This window comes from Meriones unguiculatus, chromosome 6, assembly GCF_030254825.1.
Source record: "Meriones unguiculatus strain TT.TT164.6M chromosome 6, Bangor_MerUng_6.1, whole genome shotgun sequence".
Lineage (NCBI taxonomy): Eukaryota > Metazoa > Chordata > Mammalia > Rodentia > Muridae > Meriones > Meriones unguiculatus.
The window spans coordinates 54495191-54520164 of record NC_083354.1 but is presented as its reverse complement, the minus strand read 5'-3'; the positions used below and the strand labels follow the sequence as shown (position 1 = coordinate 54520164).

General features: G+C 38.7%; 2 protein-coding genes, 1 long non-coding RNA gene and 1 other non-coding gene across 7 annotated transcripts in view; 3 read left to right on the top strand and 1 right to left on the bottom strand.

The window, feature by feature from the left end:
- The window catches only part of Atr (ATR serine/threonine kinase), a 101611-nt gene extending 89216 nt beyond the window's left edge, over positions 1-12395 (top strand). The window contains exons 42-47 of the mRNA XM_060385496.1: positions 135-285; positions 3889-4045; positions 4155-4308; positions 5456-5607; positions 11020-11125; positions 12112-12395. Of these exons, the coding sequence (XP_060241479.1) occupies positions 135-285; positions 3889-4045; positions 4155-4308; positions 5456-5607; positions 11020-11125; positions 12112-12285 (894 nt within the window). The 3' untranslated portion in view covers positions 12286-12395. The remainder of the gene's footprint in view (positions 1-134; positions 286-3888; positions 4046-4154; positions 4309-5455; positions 5608-11019; positions 11126-12111) is intronic.
- Positions 3538-3682, top strand: LOC132655019 (small nucleolar RNA U109). Its single transcript, XR_009592602.1, has one exon. It is a non-coding gene; the product is annotated as a small nucleolar RNA U109 (small nucleolar RNA).
- On the bottom strand, positions 12319-15458 carry LOC132654681 (uncharacterized). Its single transcript, XR_009592358.1, has 2 exons — positions 15160-15458; positions 12319-12693 (listed from the first exon to the last, which is right to left on the bottom strand). It is a non-coding gene; the product is annotated as an uncharacterized LOC132654681 (long non-coding RNA).
- Positions 15459-15510: 52 nt separating this feature from the next.
- The window catches only part of Xrn1 (5'-3' exoribonuclease 1), a 97122-nt gene continuing 87658 nt past the window's right edge, over positions 15511-24974 (top strand). For all 4 annotated transcript variants that reach the window (XM_060385500.1, XM_060385498.1, XM_060385499.1 and 1 more), the window contains exons 1-3: positions 15511-15636; positions 22222-22454; positions 24169-24266. In XM_060385500.1, the coding sequence (XP_060241483.1) occupies positions 15562-15636; positions 22222-22454; positions 24169-24266 (406 nt within the window). In that variant the 5' untranslated portion in view covers positions 15511-15561. The remainder of the gene's footprint in view (positions 15637-22221; positions 22455-24168; positions 24267-24974) is intronic.

Sequence of the window (24974 nt, the reverse complement as noted above, 5' to 3'; positions counted from 1 at the left end):
TCTAACTTTCAGAATTATTCATTACAGCCTTCCATTAGCACTTTATCTAGGAAATGAACAATGTCTAGACACATTTGACATAATAGGAATTTGAATTCTGTTTTTTTTTTCATTTCTGTCTGTGTTTTTCATAGAGCTTAAGAAAAGATGCAGAATCACGTCGAAGAGAACTTCATATCCGAACATATGCAGTTATTCCATTGAATGATGAATGTGGGATTATTGAATGGGTGAACAACACTGCTGGCTTGAGACCTATTCTGACGAAAATATATAAAGAAAAGGGTACTGTATTCACTCTTATGATAGAAGTATGTACTATGGGTTTGTCACCTACAGGCATGTGGAATATATAAAAGTTTTTTGTTTTGGTTTGTGTTTTTGTTTTGGTATGGTTTTGGAAGTTTTTTTGTTTTTTTATTTTTCAAGACAAGGATTTTTTGTGTGTGTTTTGGCTATTCGCTATTCTGGAGTTCACTGTGTAGACCAGGCAGGCCTCAGTCTCACAGAGATCTGCCTGCCTCTGCCTCCCAAGTGCTGGAATTAAAAAGTATGCACCGCTACCTCTGCCCAATGTACGTGATATTTTTTTATTATGTCAATGCATATATTTTACCTAAGCCTAGTGAAATTTATATTGTATATAAAAAGCATGTAAAGTCTTCTTTCTCCCCCTCCCCAGTGGTAAAAACTTTTGAGCTAACCTACAAAGAAAATCTGAACATTTATTTCTCTGAAATATTTGTTAGCAATTCTGAAATTACTTCATGTGCCTTTAGCAAATGAGTAAGTATCCTATGAATAACGAAAGTTCGTTTTCTTACTGTCAGAGAAACATAAATATTTGATGGATTAAAAGGCTGTCCTGGGGTTGGAGAGATAGCTCAGTAGTTAAGAGCACTGACTGTTCTTCCAGCGGACCTGGGTTCAATTCCCAGCATCCAGATGGCAGCTCACAACTGTCTGTAACTGTAACTTCAAGATCTGACCCCCTCACACAGACATACATGCAGTGGATGATACCAAAGTCAGCAGCTTTATCTGAAAAACACCAGTGCACATAAAATAAAAATGAATTTTAAAAAAGGCTATCCTAACTTGAAATAACTTTAGCAAAAATAATATTAAAGGTAATTAATTATAACCCATGAAATAAAATAAATATACCTTCATTTTTATGTAAATAATTACTTTCACAAATAGGTAAGTAGGAAAAAGTCTTTATTGTAGTAAAATTGTGATGAATGACTGCAGGAGTGAGGAAAAAGAATATTACTAACTAGCAAACACCATAGGAACTGATGTCATAGGCAGTGATTATAAATGGTCTCCAATAATCCCAGCACTCGGGAAAGCCACGGCAGGAGGGTCATGAGGTCAGTGCCAGCCATGGCCACAGAGTGATAGCATGTCCCAGAATTTTAAAAAGAAAAAAATTAGCCAGGCAATGGTAGCACACGCCTTTAATCCTAGCACTCAGCAGGCAGTCAGGCAGATCTTTGTAAGTTCAAGGCAAGCCTGGTCTGCAGAGTGATTTCCAGGACAGCCAGAGCTATTATACGGAGAAACCCTGTCTTAAAAGATCCAAAAAAAGAAAAAATTAAGGCAAAAGTATGTTAAGAAACAGGTCATTTGTGATATAAAATCCTTTCTTGTGAGATAATTGTTAATTGTGAAAAGGAAAAACCATAGTAACTTCATAACAGAAAAAAATAACTGATCAAATTTCTGTGTTGTTACACACCTATTTTTTGTTGTAGTTTTTGTTTCCTTACTGTGTAGACTGGGATGGCTTCAAACTTGGCTCTATCTGCCTGCCTCTGCCCAGATTAAAAGTATGCTCCACCAAAATGCCCCCCTTTTGAAGAGTTTCAAAAATGTGTTCATTAACAATCCCATACATCTATACAGTGTATTTTAATGTTTATCTTTTTAAAAACCAGTGGACACACATTTATATGTGCAAGTATGGCAGAGCTACAAGTGTACATGTGGTTGTCAGAGGTGACCTGGGTGTCAGTCACCCTCACCTGCCTTGTTTGACCCAGGGTCTCTTGTCGCTGCCTAGGCCAGGCCTTGAGCTTCCAGAAATCCTCAGTCTCTGTCTCTCGTCTTGCCCTGGGAGCACTGGGATGACAGATGTGCACTTCTACCTCTAGCTTTACGTGAGTTCTGAGGGTTTGGAGTCAGATCCTCATGCCTACATGGTAGCTTATCCACTGACCCCATCTCCCTGGCATAAGTCTCTTTTTTTCTACTATAGTAATACCAGTTGTTGGATTCTTGAATTATAATCCCACCTTAATGCACTCTTCTTAACCTGGCTCTATCTATAAAGACCGTATTTCCAAATAAGGTTATATTCTCTAACATATTTTGGGGGGTTGCTTTATTTTTTGAGAAAAGGTCTCACTGTGGAGCCGTGGCTGTCCTGGAACTTAAACTAGGTTAGACCAGGCTGAGCCTCACATTCACAGAGATCTCTGCCTCCCAAGTGCTGGAATTAAAGTTATGTCCCATCACCCCAGCTATTCAACATAATTTTTTTAAAAAACACAATTAAGTCCATATCAATAAGTAGTATTGGTAAATTACTCTAGTATGAGTATTATACTACACATATAGTATAATATAGATCATGTCGTTATTATTAAAAAGCCTAATTCTCTGAATAACTAGTTCAAATTCATGTGGTGAATAAGCATCTTGAACAGAAAAAAACTCAATTAAATGTTAAGAATCCACCTTATAAATATTGTGGAACTATACAATGAATGAAGCTAAAAGTCACAAACCATGAGCTTGTCCTATATTGTATCCAGATGATTTTCAGTCTAAGGTTTAGTTTAAGAATTAGTAACATGCCAGAGCCAGGAGTGTTGGCACATGCCTTTATTCCCAACACTTGGGAGGTGGATTTCTGTGAGTTTGAGGCCAGCCTGATCTACATACTAAGTTCTAGTTCTAGGATAGCCATAGCCACATAGTAAGACTGCCTCAAAAAGTTAGTTACCTGCCAGGCATGGTTGGACCCCTTTTAATCCTAACACTCAGGAAGGAGAGGCAGGCAAATCTCTTTGAGTTTAAGGTTCACCTGGTCTACATAGTGAGTCCCAGGCCATCCAGAGCAACATAGTGAGAGCCTGGCGTAAAAAGAAGAGTCAAGAACATATTGGGGGTAGTGGCACAGACCTATAAACTCAGCACTCAGGACGCAGAGGAAGGAGGATTACTGCAAGTTTATTTTGTAATATATTACAAAATAAATTTCTAAGTTCCAGGTTAGCCCTGGCTATAGAGTGAGACCTGGATTTAAATAACAGTAATCATGGTAATCCATGAATTTCATAGACTAGCCTTAGAGTAACTTATTTCAGAGAACCAGTTTGCCCTTTCTACTAGGAGTTCGAGTTACCCCAGTATGACATCCTGATCAAGAGAGGCTACTATAGTTTTAGTAAGAGTGGTAGCATTTTTGCAGTCCAGAATAATCACTCACACCTAAATTTTTCTGAGTCTTGTATTCTGGAGTTATTTGATCATATATTGGGGTTTTTTGTTCATTACCATTAATTTTTATCAATAAGAAGCTATATCCATAACATGCTATATCGATCAAGGAGTTCTCAGGGCTACCAACCTTACAGTAGGGGATGAGAAGTAGTATATTTCTTCTACATTAAAAAAAAGCTATATACTTTTTATAAGTATTAAGGAAAAACAGTCGTTTATTACTTTGTTACCATGTTTAACCATTTATATGCATGATTGATTGGTATTTTTCTATTCAGTTGGATCAAAAGTTGACCTTTCATATTTTAAGAAAAATTATTATTGCTTCTTTTCTCATTTGGCTGTGTTTAAAATTAGTATCATTCTGCTTTGTAGGAGTGTATATGACAGGAAAGGAGCTTCGCCAGTGTATGCTCCCAAAGTCAGCAGCTTTATCTGAAAAACTAAAAGTATTCCAAGATATTCTCCTGCCCAGGCACCCTCCTGTTTTTCATGAATGGTTTCTGAGAACATTTCCTGATCCTACATCATGGCAAGTTACCAAAAATATAATACATTGCTACAGCTTAATGTTTATTTTTAAATTATCTTTTCTGCCTAAATCTGGCACAAAGTATTTGACAGGCATTGTATTTTTTCAGGTACAGTAGTAGATCTGCATACTGCCGTTCTACAGCAGTCATGTCAATGGTTGGCTATATCTTGGGGCTTGGAGACCGTCATGGTGAAAACATTCTTTTTGATTCTTTCACTGGTGAATGCGTACATGTAGACTTCAACTGTCTTTTTAATAAGGTATGATGTGACTTCAGTTAATTGGTTATATTCCTTCAAATCTTCTCTCCCCAACAACTGTTCTCCCTAGCTATACCTTTGGTCATAGCTGCATAACTCAGAGAGTCTCTTCACTGGTTTTCATCGGTGGATCTCTAGGAAAGCTATTTAGGATGCAGAGAGTTAGAAAAATCATATATGAAAACTAGCATGAGCTTCTAAGTCCTGACTCAGTTACTAGCTGTGTGAAGTTGAGCAGATCAGTTCATTTTACAGAGACTTAGTTCCATAAAGTCAGAGTTGTTTAATATTTCCAAACTTGACAGTATATGAGTCTGATCTAGGTTAAAGAAAAAATCAGGCTAGGATATAGTTCAGTAGTAGAGCACTTACCCAGTATGTACTGGGTCCTGAATTCAAGCTCTAGCAACTAAATAATAACTACACAAATAGTGCCAGAGTGGGTCCTTGAGAGTAAGTTAGTGGATACAGCCTTAAGGACTTCTGTAATTTACTACTATTACAATTCTGGAGGAAGACTAGGAGGTCGTCTCAGTTTTCCTTGACCTTATCTTCTTTGGATTGTTGTTAGCTATCACACAAAGATGAACAAGACAGTATACTGAGCTGAAAAGAAATCAAAGATAAAATACATGGTCTAGATCAAACCATACATACAAAAGGAAAACTTAGAATAACTGTTTAGAAGGAAAAAAGACCCAAGATAGGCATGATAAGGAATGTCAGAAAGTGAACAGCTAGACTAAGGTGTTTAGTTGCCTGTCTGAGGGGGAAATCTCTGGTTATTTCCCTTCTATTTTAAAGTAATAATTGTAAAAAGAAAAAATGAGGAGGAAAGAAGTAGAGACAGGAAAAGTTTCATATTCTATCATTGAGACTAAATATTGAATGTATAAGTATACTCCATAATAATACTCAGTTTATAAACTGGAGAAACTGAATCCATTCGTCTTCTTGATCTTTTCTAAGATGAAGCCGTGGTTTCAGATTGCCCAAAAGCAAAGTTATATGGCTCTTTTCAAGAGATGCCTCTTGATTTGGAGGATATTTTTTCTTTCCTAAAGAAGTCCAGATATGACGTTCCAAATTCTTTGAGCAAAGGTTTTATGTTTATTATTATAATATAATAAAACTATTTGTTTTTAAGGGAGAAACTTTTGAAGTTCCAGAAATTGTACCATTTCGCCTAACTCATAATATGGTTAATGGAATGGGTCCTATGGGAACAGAGGGTCTGTTTCGAAGAGCATGTGAAGTTACACTGAGGCTCATGAGGGATCAGAGAGAACCTTTAATGAGGTAATTACCTATACTTTGTAAATTATCTGCTAGTGACCATGAATGTACATACTGGTCCATTAGTAACCTTTCTTTATATAGAAACCACTCTGTGTTAGCTATATTTTTTAAAATACATTTTAAAAAAATAACTTAAGGCTTGGCATGATAGTCCATGCTTGTCATCCCAGCAAAAGAATCTCTAAGTTCTAGGCCATTCTGGTCTACATCCTGAGTTCCAGTCAAGTCAGTGCTACACAGGAAAGCCTGTCACCACCACCACCATTTCCCCCAAAAAACACTTTGCACTGGATTTTGGTATAGCCCCATAATTACTCATTTACTAGCATTCTCTTAATTTTTAGATATGTTCAGCACCTGACACAAAACACTTCTGTGGGCATTAACAATTATTCTCAACTTTTTTCTCCTTTCTACTTACACTAATCCACTCCCTATCTCTGGATTTCCTATAGTTGAAGATTTAATGTCAATTTGATCATATAATTTGTGACCTTTTGTGTCTGTCATCTTTTCTGTAGCATAGTAATTTCAAGGTTCATCATGTGTAAGTACTTTATTCTTTTTGATTACCAGTAGTGTTCTAATATGTAAATGATCTTCAACCATCAGCTAACAGGCATTTGGAGTGCTTCCACATTTTGGCTGCTACGGATAGCATGGCTGTGAACAAGCTCTGTGTGTATGAATATTTTCAGTTCTTTGTGTATGCCTGGAAGTGCAACTTTTGAGTTACAGTACTTTGAATAACCTTAAAACTGTTTTCTAAAGCAGGTATAAAAACTACAATCCCATTAGTAATGTGTATGGGTGTCTGTTTCTCCACATCTTCAACGGTAAAAATGTCATTATTATTTTAACCATCCTACTGGGTATGAGGTAATATTTCATTGTAGTTTTAATTTGCATTTTCCTAATGACGAGGAATGTTGAGCATTGTTTTTTGTTCCCTTATTGGCATTTGTGTATCATATATATATATATATATATATATATAGTCAGGTGATTAGCATATTATTTTGGGGAAAGGTGTCTTGCTTTTACCTAGTTACCTAGTCTGCCCTTAAACTCCTGAACTCAGTCTATCCTCCTGCCTCAGCATCTCTAGTAGCTAGAAGTATAGGGGTCTTCTTTGCCTGTGTTTTAATTGATTTTCTTTTATCCTTGAATTTTAAGAATTCTTACTCTGGATACAAGAAGCTTCTGACACATGATCAACAAATATTTTCTCTAATTTTTTTAACTTAAAAATGTATTTTGTGTGTATGGGTGTTTGACTGAGTGCATGTCTGTGCACTACATGTGCCTGGTTCCTGTGAAGGCCAGAAAGAAGTCCTTGATCCCTTAGAACTTGAGTCAGAGACAAATAAGAGCTGCCATGATGGTGCTGGAATTATCTCCACGAAGAATGAACCATCTCCTCAGCCTACTTTCTCTTTGACAATTCCCTTTCACTTATGAGCGTTTGTTTTGGTGCTGGGGTTGAATCCAGGGCCTTCACTGTGTTACATCTATATCCCTAGCCAAAGTTTTTAATTTTTTTTTGAAAGTTTTAATTTTGATAAAGTCATTATTTATCTACATTTCATCCTGGTTAGTTTTGGTATCACATGTAAATTTTTTTTAAAGAATGTTTTTTTTTTAAGATTATTTATTTACTTATTTATTTTATGCATTTATATTAGTGCTTTATCTGCATGTGCACCTGCATGCTAGAAGAGAGCAGTTAAGGGTATAGATGGTTGTAAGCCACCATGTCGTTGCTGGGAATTGAACTCAGGACCTCTGGAAGAGCATACAGTGCTCCTAACCACTGAGCCATCTCTCCAGCCCCACATGTAAATTTTTAAAAAGAATATGCCTCATCCAAACTTGTGAGGCTTTCTATATGTATTGGAGCTTTTTGTTGTTGTTTTGTCTTTGTCTTTTTTCTTTTCTCCCTAATCATTTTGTAAGCTTAGCTCCTTTTTATCTTTGATCTGCTTTAAGTTACTTTGTGTGTATGGTGTGAAATAGTTCACTTTCATTCTTCTTCCTATACAAATTTACTTGTCTTGGCAACTTTTGTTTTGTTAGTTACTATGTAGCCCTGACTGAAGTGGAATGCACTATGTAGACCAGGCTGGTATTGAACTTGCAGAGATCCTCTGCTTCCCTAAGTCCTAAGGTGGGATTTTAAGAATATGTCACCACACCTAGCTACCATTTGTTGATAATCCTTTTTCCTACATTTAATTGTGTTAACTTGAATTGGTCAGTTGGTTTTGGTTGGCGTACTTTTTTAAAACTTTTATTTACATTTCTTATATCTCTTTCTCTCTACTCTACTCCACTCCAATCCCCCCCAACACCCTAACACTAGATAGGAGAAACAGCTGTCGGGAGAGCGGGTACAGTTCCCTTAGCTGATTCCTGCTGGTTAGGGTCGTTGGGTTCCTTGAAACCAGTCCAATCCTTGTTTCGGGAGATCTCCAACTTCTTGTCTCACTGCAGCAACGGTAACGGGGGTGGGGGGGGAACAGCAGCCATGTTCTTTCTCAGAGCTCCCCAACACTCTCTGGGCTCTGGTATTTATTCTCTCTCCAGATGCTTCAGAACTAAACTACCTGCAGCTGGCAAAGAGCTCCTCTCAGAGCCTGCACGAGGCAAATAGTTTACTGCTTGTGGACTGTCTGAATAAGTCCCACATCCCACACCTGGGATTAAAACAAAAACATGTTTATATCCACAACAGGTTTTTAGCAATTCCAATGTACCAGCTACCACTGTCTTAATAATAAATTTTGAAATCAGAAATCAGGAAGTATGAGCATTCTAATTACTTCTTTATCAAGATTACTTGACTTGCCTGAGTCCCTCATATGCCCTTGTGAATTTTAAAACCATCAATTACTGCAGGAAGCCAGCTTGGATTCTGCTAGGAATGGCGATGAATTTGTAGTTCTATTGGTAATGTAGTAGCATCTTAACAACATTGTTTTCTGAACTCTAAACAAGTTTTCTATTTTATTAAATATTTATTTCTTGAGACAATTCATATTAAACATTAATTAATATTAAATAGTAATTTCTTGAGACAGTCTTTTGTAGTTTTAAGTGTACAAGTCTTAACTTTTAAAAGTTGCTTTCCTAGCCATGTGTGATTGGCCCATGCCTGTAGTCCCAGCACTCAGGAAGGCAGAGGCAGGCAGATCTCTGTAAGTTCAAGGACAGCCTAGTCTACAAAGGGAGTCTAGGTCAGCCAAGGCTACACACAGAAACCCTGTCTCTAAAAAAACCAAAAGAATTAAAGTTGCTTTCCTGAAGATAGAACGATGGCTCAGTGTTTAAGAACACATACTGCTCTTACTGTGTAGGACCCCAATTGAATTCCAGCTGCCTGTCACTCCATCTCCAGGGAAACAGCGTATCCAGTGCTTCTGGCCTCCTTGGGTATTTCAGGGGCTTTAAGGAATCCCATCTGGGGTTTAATAATAAAGACACAGAGACATCTATAAAGTACAAAGCTGTTAGCCTGTTTTTCGGGGCCATCCCTCAGCTCCCATCTAGCTCCACCAGGCCACCCTGCCCTGCTCCTGTTCTGCTTCAGTCTCTCTCTTCTGGCTCAAGCTGCCAGCTCTTATTTACCAAAAGCCACATTCTTTTTGTCATACAAAAAAAGCTATTAGCATTGTAGGAAAAGTTCCACAGCTTGCTCATTGGTTCAGACTACAGCAGAACTACACTCTGTCCGTATCCATATCTAATATTCAATATGATAGTGTTGCATTTTGTCCAGATTAGAGGGCTATGTGACCTTCCATGACCTCTCCCATGGCAGCTTGCTTTTTGACAGGATAATCTCAGAAACTCCTCTTTTGGGGCAAGTGAGGAAGAGACATTTATATATCTTGCCAGCACAACAATTAACAACTGAGACTACAAGGACAAACTTTGTTAGCCAGTTGACAAATTGGCTTCTTTTCCAATTGAAATGCTTTTTCTTTTTTTGTCTAATTGGCTGGGTTTAATCATATGTACTAGAAGGAGAAAGGGGAATTTTGCTCCTAGAAATAAGGCAATCAGTCTTTCACATTTAATTTAGTGTTGTGCATTTGGAAGCCCAAGGTCTGCATCAGCTGTATTCATCAATTGCTTTCCCCTTCTTTTCTGAGATGGGGTCTCACTGAACATGGAGTTAACTGATCAGGCTGGCTGATCACTGAGCTCCAGGCACCACCTATTTCCACCTCCTCAGTTAGTGAGTTAAGACATGTACTGCTTTTTATATGGATGCTGGAGATCTGAATTCAGGTTCTGAAGCTTGCACAGCGGGTATTTTAATTGATTTGAGCCACCTCTCCAGAAAGGCAGATTTTTTAAGTTCTCTTTTATAAGCATTGTGGTGAATACTCTGTTACAAACATAGGTAAAGGAACATTCCTTGCCATGAGTTTAAGAGAGCCCACACGCACACTTCTTTGTAGAAAAGTCAGGAAATGCCTTTCGAAGTGGCTGAAATCTCAGTTGACCAAGCACAGAATCAAAGTGTTCTGAGAAACAGAAGGTGAGAGAGTTTTGAGAAGGAAATGTTTTTAAGGCAGTAGGAGAGGAGAGGAGAGCATCCATTCTGCAGAGTTCCAACTGTAACTGAACGTTGTAGTGTAGAGGAGACAGTAAGCAGGGAGGTTCTGTTCTGGATTCGGAAGTAAAACTAGATGACAGATGAAGAGTTAAGGATGATAATTTTTGTTCGGGGAAGAGTATAAATGATGTTTGTTGCTGCTTTAGGAATATAGAAAAAAATAGGAAAAGATAATGAATTTTGTTCTGAAAATAGTTTGAGATATTTGTAATCCATCCAAACAAGTTTCCCATAGCTAGTTGAAGTTGATATCTAAAGCACAAAAGATGTGAAGTTAATCTGTATGGTAACTGAAGGTAGTTGTATATTCTTCGAACATAGGAGAGGATAGGTTAATAAATACTCATCAGATGACAGTATATATCTTGAGATGTAAGGCAGAATTCATCTTCCCCCAAAACACCTGACCCCCCTCTACCTTAACTCTCTACCTTTGCCTTACTTTACCCCTTACACTCCCAAAATAATTTGTTTGTCTGTCTGTTTGTTTTGAGACAGGGTTTCTCTATGTAGCCTTGGCTGTTCTGGACCTGCTTTTGTAGACCAGGCTGACCTCGAACTCACAGCAATCTACCTGCCTCTGCCTCCCTGAGTGCTGGGATTAAAGGCATGCACCACCATACCCACCTTCAAAATAATTTCACATAAGGTATCTGAAAATGTAATATAGTCCTATATCTTGCCATAATACCTTTATCTTCCTATTCTTCACTTATTCTACTTTTAAATACTAAGATTTTTTTAAAGGTATTGAATATGTTATTACTATATATCTGTTTCAATTTTAGTGTCTTAAAGACTTTTCTGCATGACCCTCTCGTGGAATGGAGTAAACCAGTGAAAGGGCATTCCAAAGCATCACTGAATGAAACCGGGGAAGTTATCAATGAGAAGGTTAGTATAAGCTGCAGCTTGGTGTGAGCTAATAGTTTCTCTTTGAATGAGAACTGATTCCAAATATTATTGGCAACCAAAATATTGACTACTCTGAAATCTAAAATTAGTGAAAACCTCAGAGTTGACAGATATAGACTGAGGATTCTTTTTTCTCCCCTCCCCAGTTTTGCTACTTGGGATTCAACCCAAGGCCTTGTGAATGCCAAGTACATGCTCTAATTAATGTTAACAACCCCAAGCTTCATTCCTCAGTGCAAAACTTATTTATTTATTTCAGATTTTCGAGACAGGGTTTCTCTGTGTCATGTTGGCTATCCTGGACCAGGCTAGCTTTGAATTCACAGAGATCTGCCTGCCTCTGCCTCCCTGAGTTCTGGGATTAAAAGCACATGCTACCATTCCCAGCATGAAAATTATTTTTCTAATACCATTCTCAATTTTGCATTCTGATAGTGCTGTTTCTTAAAAGAGATGTAAATAATTCCAAGTAGTTACTTAATATTCCTTCCATTGTATATACTAATGTAAATTTACTAGCCATTAGAGCCTCGCCACCATCATTAGAGTCTTCACTTAAATATTTAAGACCTAACATTTCAAAATAGGTTGCTATTTGTTTGCTAAATTTTGTTTCTGATAGTAGAAGGGAATAGAACCCAGGGTCTCCTATCTACTAAACACACATTCCATCACTGAGCCCTCAAAACAGATGCTTTAAATTATTACTTTTTTGGAATTGTGACGTGCATCGTGCATAGTTACGTGATTTTTATAGTGCAGAAAATGCCCAGGTAGTAAATGTGAAGTCACTGCGACATGAAAGCCAGCATCTCCAGCTAACTGTATTTGTTTCATTGCACAAATGGGATGTTGCTTAGGCAGACAGCACTGACATTACATTAAGTAGAAAAGTAGAGACTCCAGATTATCAACATTATCTGTTATTGGGTCTATAGCCTTAATGACTTTCTGTATCTTTTTAGGCCAAGACCCATGTTCTTGACATTGAGCAACGACTACAAGGTGTAATCAAGACCCGAAATAGAGTAACAGGATTGCCGTTATCGATTGAAGGACATGTGCACTACCTCATACAAGAAGCTACTGATGAAAACTTGCTATGTCAGATGTACCTTGGTTGGACCCCATATATGTAAAATTGTTTCAAAGAACATGTTAATAATCTAAAATTCATGTGTTAAATCAGTGGTGTGTCTTTAATTATAAATAAAGTACAACATACATTTTCCTTATATTCTCATAGAAACTAGTATTTCCCTGTGATTTTTAACAGTATTTAAAATAATGGGTTCAATTCTTAAACATTGCTTTCTTGTATGCCAACTAGAGAAATACAACATTGCATTCTTATGATCAAAAAAATTATATAATTACATTTTCTAATTTAATTATTTTCTAATGTAACTTCTAATTACATTTTTTATGTATTTCCATTTCTAAGTATTAGCATGTGGTTTCATTTGAACAACAACGAAGTTATATTGAATTCATCTTGCGGGCAGGTATTGTGGAGTGGACCTGGACCCAGAGCTACCTCTTCTGCCCTGTAGGAAGAGATAGCACATCATTAAAATCACTTCATAAAGCTCTATATATAGATGAAAATGTGATTAAGGAAGAGAAACTCAAGAAACATGGATGTGAGAACTAACAGCTAGTTAATTATTCGTATTTTTAAATGTGATGATACTGAACATTGAACCATGCTAAGTGTATGTTCTACCGCTGGGCCGAATCTCAACCTCAACATTCTGTAAATCTAAGAACACAACCACACTGTTGATACGCCACAATACACAGTCCAGGAGCCATGGAAAACACCAAGAATTAAAATTCTGTAAGATTTTTAAATCTCAAGCTTTTAATGTGTTCTCTGCACACTTTCTTAAAGATTGAAATGAGAAGAACTGCAAAGTAATACATTTATTACAGTCAAATGGAAAGCTGCTAAAGAGAACTCTGCCTTCCCCCCCTTATGGGTAAAAGCACAATGAGGTAAAACATAATAAGCCAGAAGACATGAATGTGAAAACTGAACGTACAGTTTTCTCTTCAGATCTTAATGCTTATAGTAAAGACAGGATAATTAGGAAATCTTTTTTTTTCAATACTCTGTGTATTGGGGGTGTTTATATGTTTACCCATTTAAGGATTTCATTCATATAAACCTGTTTAAACTAATTAGTTAATTTGCATTGAGGTATCTTCATTGTATGTAGTGCTGGATTGTATCAGGATCATTTCATACAAATATATATTTTAAACAAATTCTTCCCATAGTCCCTGCTGCTCCCATCTCAGTCTCTTTTGTTCCCTTCAACAGTGTTGCTTCTGCTCTCATGTCACATATACATGCATGATTTAAAGTAGCTATATGAAATCTAGGAACCATAAATGAAAGAAAAATGTTATCTTTCTGAGACTGTTTAAAATGAAGATTGTCAATTGCATTCATTTTCTTGCAAATGATATAGAACTTCATTCTTAATGAAAAATTATATATGTATAGTATGTACATAAACATACATGCATGTATATAAAATATATACATATATTACATTTTCTATATTCCCCATATATATATTTTTTAAGATTTATTTAATATGTATACAATATTCTGTCTGCATGTACACCTGCATGCCTGAAGGCACCAGATCTCCTTATGGATGGTTATGAGCCACCATGTGATTACTAGGAATTGAACTCAGGACCTCTGGAAGAGCAGCCAGTGTTCTTAACCTCTGAGCCAACCCTCCAGCCCTCCCATATATTTTTGAAACATTTCTAAATACAATGCCAATCTAATCTTTTACATTAAGGTCAAGATCATATTGAATGCTTTATAATCTAAATATTTCAACCTTATTTTCATTTCCCATAGGAAAACCGTATTTTTTACAAATCTAACCTGTACAATGAGATTTGGAAACATTTTAAGACCAAAAAAAGCTGAGTGTAATGGTGCACATCTGTAATCCCAGTCATCAGTCAGAGGCAGGTGAATCTCTGAATTCAGGACTAGCGTGGTCTACATAGTTTCAGGACAGCCAAGGCTACACAGAGACCCTCTCTCAAAAAAATAAAACAATGCTTTGTTGTACGAGTTTGTAGATATTGAGGAGGAAGTGCATGAGAATGAGTCTATACAACCCTTGCATGGAGACTGAAGTCACATATATGGAAAGTTTTCTTGTCTAAACGATGCTGTCCAAGAATTAATCATGGAAGGCGGGCAGTATCAAAGGAAAAAAGTAACTTCTTAAGTACCTATTGTAAGGAGAGTTACATAATGATAGAGCCAGGTACAGAAATGTTCATGGTGGCTTTTGTCCTGTTTGGTTGAGGCAGGTTAGTGTGGATGACCTTGTACTCCTGTCCCTCCTGCCTCCATACCAGGCTTTGAGTTTTGGGTTTGAGATAGTCTTTCATATCGCCAAGGATCTCCCTGAACGTGCTGTGTGAGGATGGCCTTTACGTTCTGATCCTCCTATGCCTCCAAAGTGCTGGGATATATGTGCGTGCAATGCCACAACAGACTTTTTGTGGGGTTTTGTTGGTTTGTTCTGAAACAGTATCAAAAATTGTGGGCGAGGAGAGTAATCCAAAGTCTTGAAATGCTGGACTATTACTCTTTAAAAGAAACTCTTCTGTAGGTTTACCCTATTCAAAGAGAAAATAACTTGCCCTCACAGGCTAACCAGAGCTTTTCCAGTCCTTGTCGAAAAAAAGAGTTAAGTTCGACTTGCCCAGAAAGGCAAGTCCGCAGTACAAACGACGTCCAATACCGTCTCTTCCCTAGGGCTTCTACTGCTGTGACCAAAAGCAGCTTGCGAAGGGAAGGGTTTATCTGGCTTACACCTCACAACACAGCCCATCATCAAAAAACCTGAAGAAGCCACGAAGGACCGCTGCTCTCTGCGTGTTCACCCAGCCTTTCTCGTGTACCCGCGGACCACCGGCCCAGTGACGACCCACATCGATCATTAACCCAAATATGCCCACAGGCCAACCTGGAGGCAGCGTTTTTCTCAGCGGAGGTTCCTCTGGACTCTGCACGTGTCAAAGTGACCCAACACTAACCAACACACCCACCTACTACCCCTTAAATGTTTTCACACCATCTTCAGGCGCACGCCTCCACCAACTGACGTCTGAAACTGAGCTCCGCGTACCCAGCAAAGCACGCCTCTTTCGCCGCCACCAACGAGTCCGGAAGAGCAGCACGGCGGCGGGATAGAGAGGACGCCCCGCCCGCCGGCACCGTCCTTCCCCTCTAGGACGGCGGGTCTCTCTATGGTCTGGCGGACCCTGTGTTGTCATCCTTCGAGCGACGGCCGGAGGCGGCGGCGAAGGCCCGGGCGGGGCGTTTGGTTTCGTTTCTGCACCGACTGGAATTAGTGTCGACGGTCAAAATGGGAGTCCCCAAGTTTTACCGATGGATCTCGGAGCGGTATCCCTGCCTCAGCGAAGTGGTGAAGGAGCATCAGGTGGGTGAGCTCAGGCCGCGGCGCAAAAGGCGGGCCCGCGGGCCTCTCGCCTTCCAGCTGCCCCCGGTGCTGGTCAGCGGCGGGACGGGAGGAGGAGAGCGGGGGACCGGCTTGGCGGCCTCCAGGTGAGCCGCGCCGGCTTGGAGGCAGGTCCGGGAGGAGTGGCCGCCCCGGTGCTGGCGGCCGGTCCGAGCTCCCCCTCGGAGAGCCCTCCGCGACTCCCAGAGGCGCTCTCCCTGCCCTCCGGGGAGCTGCAACTGGCGCTTCGCCTTAGGCTGCGACGGTGGGAAAATCTCCCCGAGTCCATCGTCTCACGCAGAGCAACAGACCCGAGTACAAGCAATAACGTCCCCGTGGTGGAATCGCCGAGGACTCCAGCTGCGAAGGGCTGCATTGGCCCCGGACGCCCTGTTCGGTTGATGTAGCTGGTGGCTCCTGTCTGTGCCACCTTCTGATACTCCTGTTAGCCCCCCAACAGTACCGACCCCCTATTGCCTAAACGAACAAAACGTTTATTTGGAGCGCAGGGGTCGGGGGATGATATTTTGCGGCTTTGTATGACAGGAAGAGCCCGAAACATTACTACTAATACTTGGTGTATAATGACCCCACAGCATCGTTGATGTGCGTTCTAAAAGTGTGTGTTTGTATTTCTATATGTTGGAATATATTTGCGTGTTTGAATAACAGAGGAGAGAGACTAAGTGTTCCGATAGGAAAACTAGACTTTGAATGATAATTTAGTACGTCACATTGAATGACTTTCATGACTTTGTCTGGTTTACAGAAGGAAAAAAGTCGTTTTTGAAATTTGTGTGGCTAATTGAAATACTTGTGATAAGTAGCACTGTGTTAATACTGGGAGCTGTCAGGTGCATGGGGTTTTTGTTTTGTTTTTTTAAGATACTTATAGAGTCCAGCCTCTGGAAAGGATTCTTTTATGTTTTAATAAAACTTAGCTTATTATTTTAAAAAGTTTAGAAAAAGTACAAAATGCTAGCTTGTCTTTCATTTATTTGAAACATAGGCTGAGTTAGATCTAAAGGGTATTTATTTCCACGGAGAAGAGTGAAAATGGAGACAAATTGTTTTTTTCAGGAACTTTGATCAATAAATATTTGATAGCACCTAATGTGTTCAGTAACATCTTTATTCTGTGCTCAAAGACATTTATTTGGTTAAAATATCTTGGAGTCTCCATCCTGAGGAATTTTGGTGCAAAAGCCAAACAGTCTTTTTAAGGCAACATTATCACATTGATAGCAAGATAGATTCTGTGAAAGTTTTACAGTGGCTGGAAATTGAAAGTAAGGTTGCTTTAAAATTACAAGGCAAGTAAACTTTAAACCCTTGTGCGTCAGCAGCCCATGATGTCCTACACCCTTAATCCCAGCAATCAGGAGGGAGAGGCTTGCAGATCTCTTAATTTAAGGCCAGCCAAAGCTACATAGTGAGACCCTGTTCTCAAAAATTGAATGAATGAATGAATGAGGGCAGAGAGATGGCTCAGTGATTAAGAGCCCTGATTATTCGGACCTGAGTTTGATTCTAGCACCCACAACTGTAACTTCAGTTCCACAGCATGGTACATAGACATACATGCAGGCAAAATACCCATACACATAGAAATAAACAGGAACTTGATGTATTAAACTATTGCCTTTCACAAATGTCTTGTTTATTTTAAAAAAAGATTTATTTCGTGTAGATGAGTGCTTTATCTGTATGTATGCATGCATGTCAGAAGAGGGCATCAGATCCTAGTATGTAGATGGCTGTGAGCCACCATATAGTTTCTGGGAATTGAACTCAGATCTCTGGAAGAGCAAACAGTACTTTTAATCACTGATCCATCTCTCCAGTCCCACAAATGTTTTATTAAAAAGCTACCAGAAAAGGGGGACTAAGAAAAGGACACAGTACCCATATAAAAGCTGCAAGTGGCGTAGAGCACCTGTAACTAGCAGACCACAGCCTTTAAGCCACTCTAATAAATCTCCTTGTGATATATAGCAATCCTTTCTATCAATTCTGCCTCTAGTGAAACCTGACTTAATACAAGGTCAAAAGAAAAAAAAATTTTGAAAATTAAAAAGACTCAAAAGGAATGCAGGACCTGAAAATACAGCTCAGCAGTAAAACCTACCATGCTTGAGGCCCTTGCTTTTGTCCCCAGAACCAGGAAAAAGGTTTTCAGGAGAAAGTAGCCAATAGGAGTGGTAAGGTAATAATATAAGGACAAATACAATAAAGAACAGATATTTCTGTTAAAAAAAAAAAAGGCAACAGAACAAATACTGAAACTGTGATTAAAACTGTGAGTGTGTCTGTGTTTTTCAGGATATTTGATCCTATTGTGAACCCCCAAATTGTGAACTGTAAACCCTGTTTCTTGTTTGGTGTGGTTGAACCACCTCACACACCTTTCATCCAAGAACTTTCTGTTTATTGTAAACCGGTGATTGTGGTGTGGCTCAGCCATCCCCAGCACACACCTCTAATCCAAGAGGTTTCTGTACACCAGATTTAATGATTTAAAAAATAACCGTAGGTCAAGAGGAGGAGCAAGAAACAACTGACAGGGAGTGAAACTTAGGAGGGACTTTGAGTTGTGGGGTATTTAAAACAGCATGGAAAAGTAGAAAGGACTTTTGGCTTAAGCTCTGGCTTTAGCTTAGGCTTCTGTTTCTCAGCTCCCAGGCTTTGGGGCTTTGAGCTAGCAAGCCTTTGGCCTTGGGTTTTTTTGGCTTTTCCTCCTGAGCTGTCAGTTGAGCTATTGAGTATTTTGGGTTTTGTTGTTGTTGTTGCTTTTGGGGGTTGTTTTGTTTGGGTTTTGGGGGTTTTTTTTTAATTTGTTTTTTGTTTTGTTTTGTATCCAGACCTGAGCTGAGAAGGTGAACTGGGTGCCTTCTCTGCCTCTCTGAGCTAGCAGGTTTTCACCCAGCATCTGGATCCTGAGTCTTTATTGGTTAAATAGAATGGTTGGAATTTTTGCTTTTTGTTTATAACAACATATATATAGTTGAAAACACAGGTCAAAAGAATATACCATGTACTGAGAATATTTATTCAGTTGACCAATGCCAAGCATAATCTTGTTAAAAAGATTCTTTGTAGAAAAAGAAAAGGGGTAGTAGCTTTAGTTTGAGTGTTCCTAAATGGGAAATAGCAATTTTGTTCCTGTTAGTGTCCCTTCAATTGCTGAAGGGCAGAAGGAGAAAAAATGAAAATAATTTATAAATTAGAAACAGTTTCTACCCATATTAGTCTGAGGCAGGAAATAAAAGGGAAGAATGAAAGGGTTTCTTTCCCTCAGTCATCTGGTTCTAATATTTTGAAATAACTAATTTTGATATAACTAACCAGACCATATGGAAAAGCTGTTCTTCCCTTTCTAAGAAGCATCACTATCAGACCTGTTTTTAAAAAAAAAAAATTCCTTAAGTCCAACCTCCTTGACTTCCTTGTAACTTTAATGTCTAAGTAAGGATCATTTTGATCTGTGTTTTATCTCTGGTTGTCCTCCGTCACCTACAAGCCTTCACAGTGTATTTAAAAAGCATCTCTTCAAAGACAGATTTCTACAAGTAAAAAAATATGCCATCGCTTACTTTCCCTTAATATTTAAACTTATTGGTAAGTGAGTAGCCTCAGGCCTCCAGCCACATATGTTGCCCTGCAGTCATTCTCCTCATAGTGCCCACCCTTGACTCTCTTCAAGTTCTTGTTGTCTTTCTCATTGATCAATTAATTTGTTAACTTTGCTTCAGTCTCATTCATTAGGAAATTCTCCTCTGTGGTAGACAGCAAGGATCCAGATGTCCCCAAGATTCTGAGAACCCCTCAGGCCGCACTGCTGACACCGGCCACACTGCTGGCCTTTCTTGCTGTCAGTGACGTTCCGTTTCATTGCAGATGAGCTGCTGGTATAGTTTTAGAGTCAGTAGCACCCTCACTGAGGAGGGAGGAGATATCAGTTGTACTCAGGGTGTAGTCTTGACTAATCTGCCTGAAGCCCAGGGAATAGCTGTTGCCTAACGTGCAGGAAGCCTGCCTTTTTAAAATCCACTGGTCCAAGCCTGTCCACTCCTTTCTCAACAGCTGCTCTTCTCCGAGGTTTCCCAGAGGGTGGATGTTCAGAAAGAAGGTAGACACATACTCATGACCTGTCTTCCTTACAAAACTCATACAACTAGCATCATAACGTCTTAGAGCTGAACATTTCTTTGATCTAGGACAATACTATTAAAATAGCTAAACCTTTGGGCTCTGCAGTAAAAAATGCTTATTGTTCTTGCAGAAGACTGGCATTCACTTCCAGTACCAAGTCCTCAGAGGCTCACAACCTGTAACTCCAGCCCCACATGTTCCAACACCCTCTTCTGGCTTCCTTGGGGACTTGCACACACATGCATATGCACACAAACATATACTTTGAATTCTTTTTGAATCTTAAAAATAATAGCTGAATTTTGTTAAATGTTTACTATGAACTAACAAATTTTTATTTTTTATACTCTCCATTTACTTATTTAACATACAATCATAGTATTCTGGAGTTTTTGAGACAGAGTCTCATGTAACACACACTGACCTTGAAATTGCTATATACCAAAAGATGACCCTAAACTCTTAATCCTGCCTCCACCTCTTAAATACTGGGTTTACTTGCATGTACCACCAGCCACACCATACCCAGCCCTATAGTATTATCTCCTTTGTTTTTATATCTGAAACCTGAGAAAATTGAGTCATAGGAGCTGCTGACCTTGAACTCTTGGGCTCAAGCAACCCTCCTGTTTCCATGTTCTGAGTAGCTAAGTAAACAAGAGGCAAGTACCACTGTGCCCTGCCTTCAGAGATTGTGTTAGTCTTGTTTTGTTTACAGATGCTTGGGCAAGTACCCTGTACCCTCCTTTCAGTGATTAAAAATGTTTCTTTTAGACTGAAATTTCATGTACACTTGGACTGTTCCAGCTGTTTGCTTTAGTCCATTATTTTAAATCACTGAGGGCTGATTTCCCCTCATTACTCTGCATTTTAATTTACTTAATATTGTAACACATTTCTTCTCCTAAAGAAATTGAATCATTTTGTATAAATCATTTCACTCTCAAGAACTTACAGTGAGGTTTCATTTGGGGTTTTCAGATTCTTGAAACAAATAGTCACATTTATAGCTGTTAATTTCAGTTGAGCCTATTTGATACTCTATAATTACATTTAGAAAGTTTTTATGTGGTACTTGTTTAATGCTGTAAAGTAGGTATTTTAGATAAATGTCTGGCAGTGTTTAATGATTTAAAACTTGCCAGCCTCAATCCTCACAAGGCATGCCATTTTTCAATAATGAGCGAATACATTGTTACCTGCACATGTTTACTACTTAAATTCAAGCTATTTTTAATTAGTGTATAGAGGAGACCAGTCAAAAATTCTTTGATTACACTAGATAGAACTGGCTAGTTGCAGCCTTTTCAGTTCTCTGTTAGTGTACTTTTGTATCAGCAGTGTTCCCCTTACTTGCTTAGAACAAAAATAAATGAAAACCAGAGTCATGAGGATCTTCCACAAAAGTAGGTAGCACATGGTCCCTCTACCCCCACGAAGCCCCACAGTGACAGCTAGAGGCTGACCTTCCATTGTATCAGGTCAGCTTTCTGCCTCCGTTTTCAAATAATCTAAGTGGTTTGGTTTTTTCTTTTCTTTTCTTTTTTGTGTGTTTCTGTGGTTTAGTTTTTGGGTTTTGGTGTTTTGAGATAGGATTTCTCTGTGTAGCTCTGGCTGTCCTGGAACATTCTGTAGACAAGGTTGGCCTTGAATGCATAGAGATCCACATGCTCTGCCTTTGAGTGCAGGGACCAAAGGTTTGTCAGTTTGATAATCTAAGCTTTAAAAACTAATGTAACCAATTTAAGTGACTCTGTTTGAGTGAACCAAATGCAAAGGCATTAAGTCGTTTATAAAACCTTTTAATATTCTTTTATTAAATCTTTTGATGTAAATGGGCATCATTTCCCATGTATAGAGGAAATCTAGACTTGGAGCTGCCATGTAGAAAAAAGAAGGAAGCTAATATTTGGAGCACTTTATTAACTAAGTGCTTTACATGGTGTTGTCTTTACTTTGAAGAAATAGATTATTTCCTCCTAGTAAATTAGGTCAGGCCAGTGGTAAATTATGTAACTACATAATTTGTCTCTGCATGACTAGTTGCTCCTGTTTGCTTTCCTTTATCTACTTTATTCAACAGTGAATGTTTATTTGTGTTTTTTAAGGTTTATTTTTTATTTTATATGTATTTGGTATGTGTGTCTGCATGTCTGTACACATGCATGTGGTGCCTGAGGAAGCCAGAAGAGGGCGTTGGATCCCCAAGGGCTGTGCATGGCCTCGTGTAAGTGCTAGGATCCAAATTTTAGTCTCTATAAGAAGACCCCTGGAGTGTTTCTATAATCCGAATACATTACATCCTGGTTTGGTTTGGTTTGGTTTGGTTTGGTTTGGAACCTTTGAATAATCATTTTTCCAGGCATTAAAATAGTTATGATTAATAATCTGGAGCATATTGTTTTTCTTTTTTAGATTCCAGAATTTGATAACTTGTACCTGGATATGAATGGAATTATACATCAGTGTTCTCATCCTAATGATGATGATGTTCACTTCAGAATTTCAGATGACAAAATCTTTACTGATATTTTTCACTACTTGGAGGTGCTGTTTCGAATTATTAAGCCCAGGAAGGTGTTCTTTATGGCTGTTGATGGGGTAGCACCTCGAGCAAAAATGAACCAGCAACGTGGGAGGCGTTTCAGGTAAGTCACTTAAAACATAATACAGGGCATCTTCTGTTCATACTATTAAAAGAAGAATAGAGTCCAGAACTATTAAAAATACCAAGACCCTTAAATGCAAAAGGGTTTTTTAACCCAAAAATGAGATTTCTAAGGACTACTTAAAGACTTGACTTAATCAGAATCTTTAGACATGATATTTATTAAAGTAGGTTTAATATTTATATAATTAATATTAAAATAGGTTTAAGGAATCACTACCCTAAGAACTCATATTAAGTTGCTGATGGTGCATCACCTTTATCCCAATATTCATGAGCACAGGCAGGCAGGTCTCACCATGAGTTCAAGACCAGCCTGGTCTACATAGAGAGTTAGTCACCAGAAGGGATCAGTATATCTTAGATTTGTCTACTAGATCCACTTTAGACAAAAAAGAGACCACCCAATTCTTTGCTTCTTAGTACCTGCAATGTTACTAAGCACAGGGATCTCCTTGTCATTCCTCTCCATCGCTGAACCCTCACCCACAGTAGCCCTAGTGCCTCAGCCATCATGGTGGCAGCATCAGACCTCCTCCCACTTTCCCAACATTTATGGAGGCTTCTAACTAGCAAAAACATCAACTCATTCCCAGCAACTGAAGGGAAGCCTGGCAGCTCTATTTGTCTTTAACTTCATGACCTTTTCATTATCAGGAGTAGGGAAGAATACTGGCTATGGATAGAGGACCAATCAGGTGTATCTACCACAAACAAATCTTAAATGATAGGTTGTCACAGAGAGCCCCTTGTTTCCTAGAAAGTGCTTCAGACTGTTTAATGCTTGATGTCTTAGCTCTGAATCTGCCTTCTGGCTTTTATCTGTACTATCCACTAAAATTTTTTGCAAGATCTCAGGCTTATGTCATTCAGTCTGCATTGCTTCCTCCACCCACACTCATCCATCTTTCTTTCTGGAATTTTCCTTTCCATTAACTTCACATAGCTTTGCTCTGTTTCTTCCATGGTGGACTCTGTCATCTTCCCTTTCTCTGCTCCTTTTTTCCTAAAGTATCATTAAATGAAATTTCTTGAGAACTGGGCATGGCAATACACACCTTTAATCCCAGCACTCTGGAGACAGAGACAGACAGATATCTGTGAGTTCAAGGCCAGCCTGGTCTACAGAGCAAATTCCAGGATGGCCAGGATTGTTAATACTGAGAAACCCACTCAAAAAACAAAACAACAACAACAATAATAATAATAACAGCAACAATGTCGTTAAGTCTCTGTCCTGAACCCAAAGTGATCACATCTAATGACTTTGATTACTATGTCTATGCTCTTGACTCCCAAATTTATCTTTATGGGGACTCCCAAGTTCCTTTTTATTGAACTTCTTGCTGAATGCCTTCTTTTGGATAGCCCAGGTAACAGAAGGCTTATCCATTCTATTATAACTATTTTAAAATTTACCCTGGCGCGGTGGCACCTACCTTTAATCCCAGCACTGGGGAGGCAGAGGTAGGCAGATCTCTGAGTTCATGGCCAGCCTGGTCTACACAGTGAGTTTCAGGACATCCAGGGTTGCTACGCTACACAGAGAAACCCTGTCTCAAAAAGAAAAAAGTTTGAACCATAAGGTTGACTAATTAGTGTTTTATTTATATAAGCTTCTAAATAATGGTTTGTATAAAATATTTACCTTATTTTCTAGAAAATGTAAACTTTTTTTCTCTTTGATTTTTAAGGTCAGCCAAGGAGGCAGAAGACAAAATTAAAAAAGCAATAGAAAAGGGAGAAACACTTCCTACAGAAGCCAGATTCGATTCCAACTGTATTACGCCAGGTAAATTGACTGAGAGACATTCTAACGACTTTGCCAGCTACATAGAATTCCTGACTGGAAGGAACTTACAAGGGCTTTCAGTTTACTCTGGTCAGTTACTGATATTAAACACACTCATTGATTTGTGACTTACCAAGTTTCTCTATCTACTGTGTGGCATCAGGATGAGAAACCCATTCTTTTAATCCGGAGAGGTTACTCTTCTTCCCCCTTACAGAAACTAGGATTTCTATGACTTTAAGAAAAATAGGGTCCGTGAAATGGCTCAACAGATACAGGCCCTTGCTGACCAGCCTGATGACCTAAGTTCAGTTTCCAGGACCTACATGCTGGAGGAGAGAACCAACTCCTGCAGGTTGTCTTCTCCATACACACACAAATAAAATAAATTCATAAAGGTCAAAGATTATAATAAAGTAATTTAAGTTTAACTTAGCTTTATATACTTCACCCTACTTGATACCCTTGAGGGAGTTCACTGGCATCTTTTTAGTCCTTTATTTTGAATAAAAATCTTAAAGGTAACTTTTTAAATTCTATACAAACTAGTAATTTTATTTTTTGTTTTAAGTGGCTTAGATATACCTTGCTGAACTTAATAACCAGCTCTTCTGGATATAATTTAAAATAGTATTGCCTTTGAGTGTTAATCATCTGACCTTTTCTATGGCATAATTGTTGTATACTCATTTTCCAGAGGAAAAATAA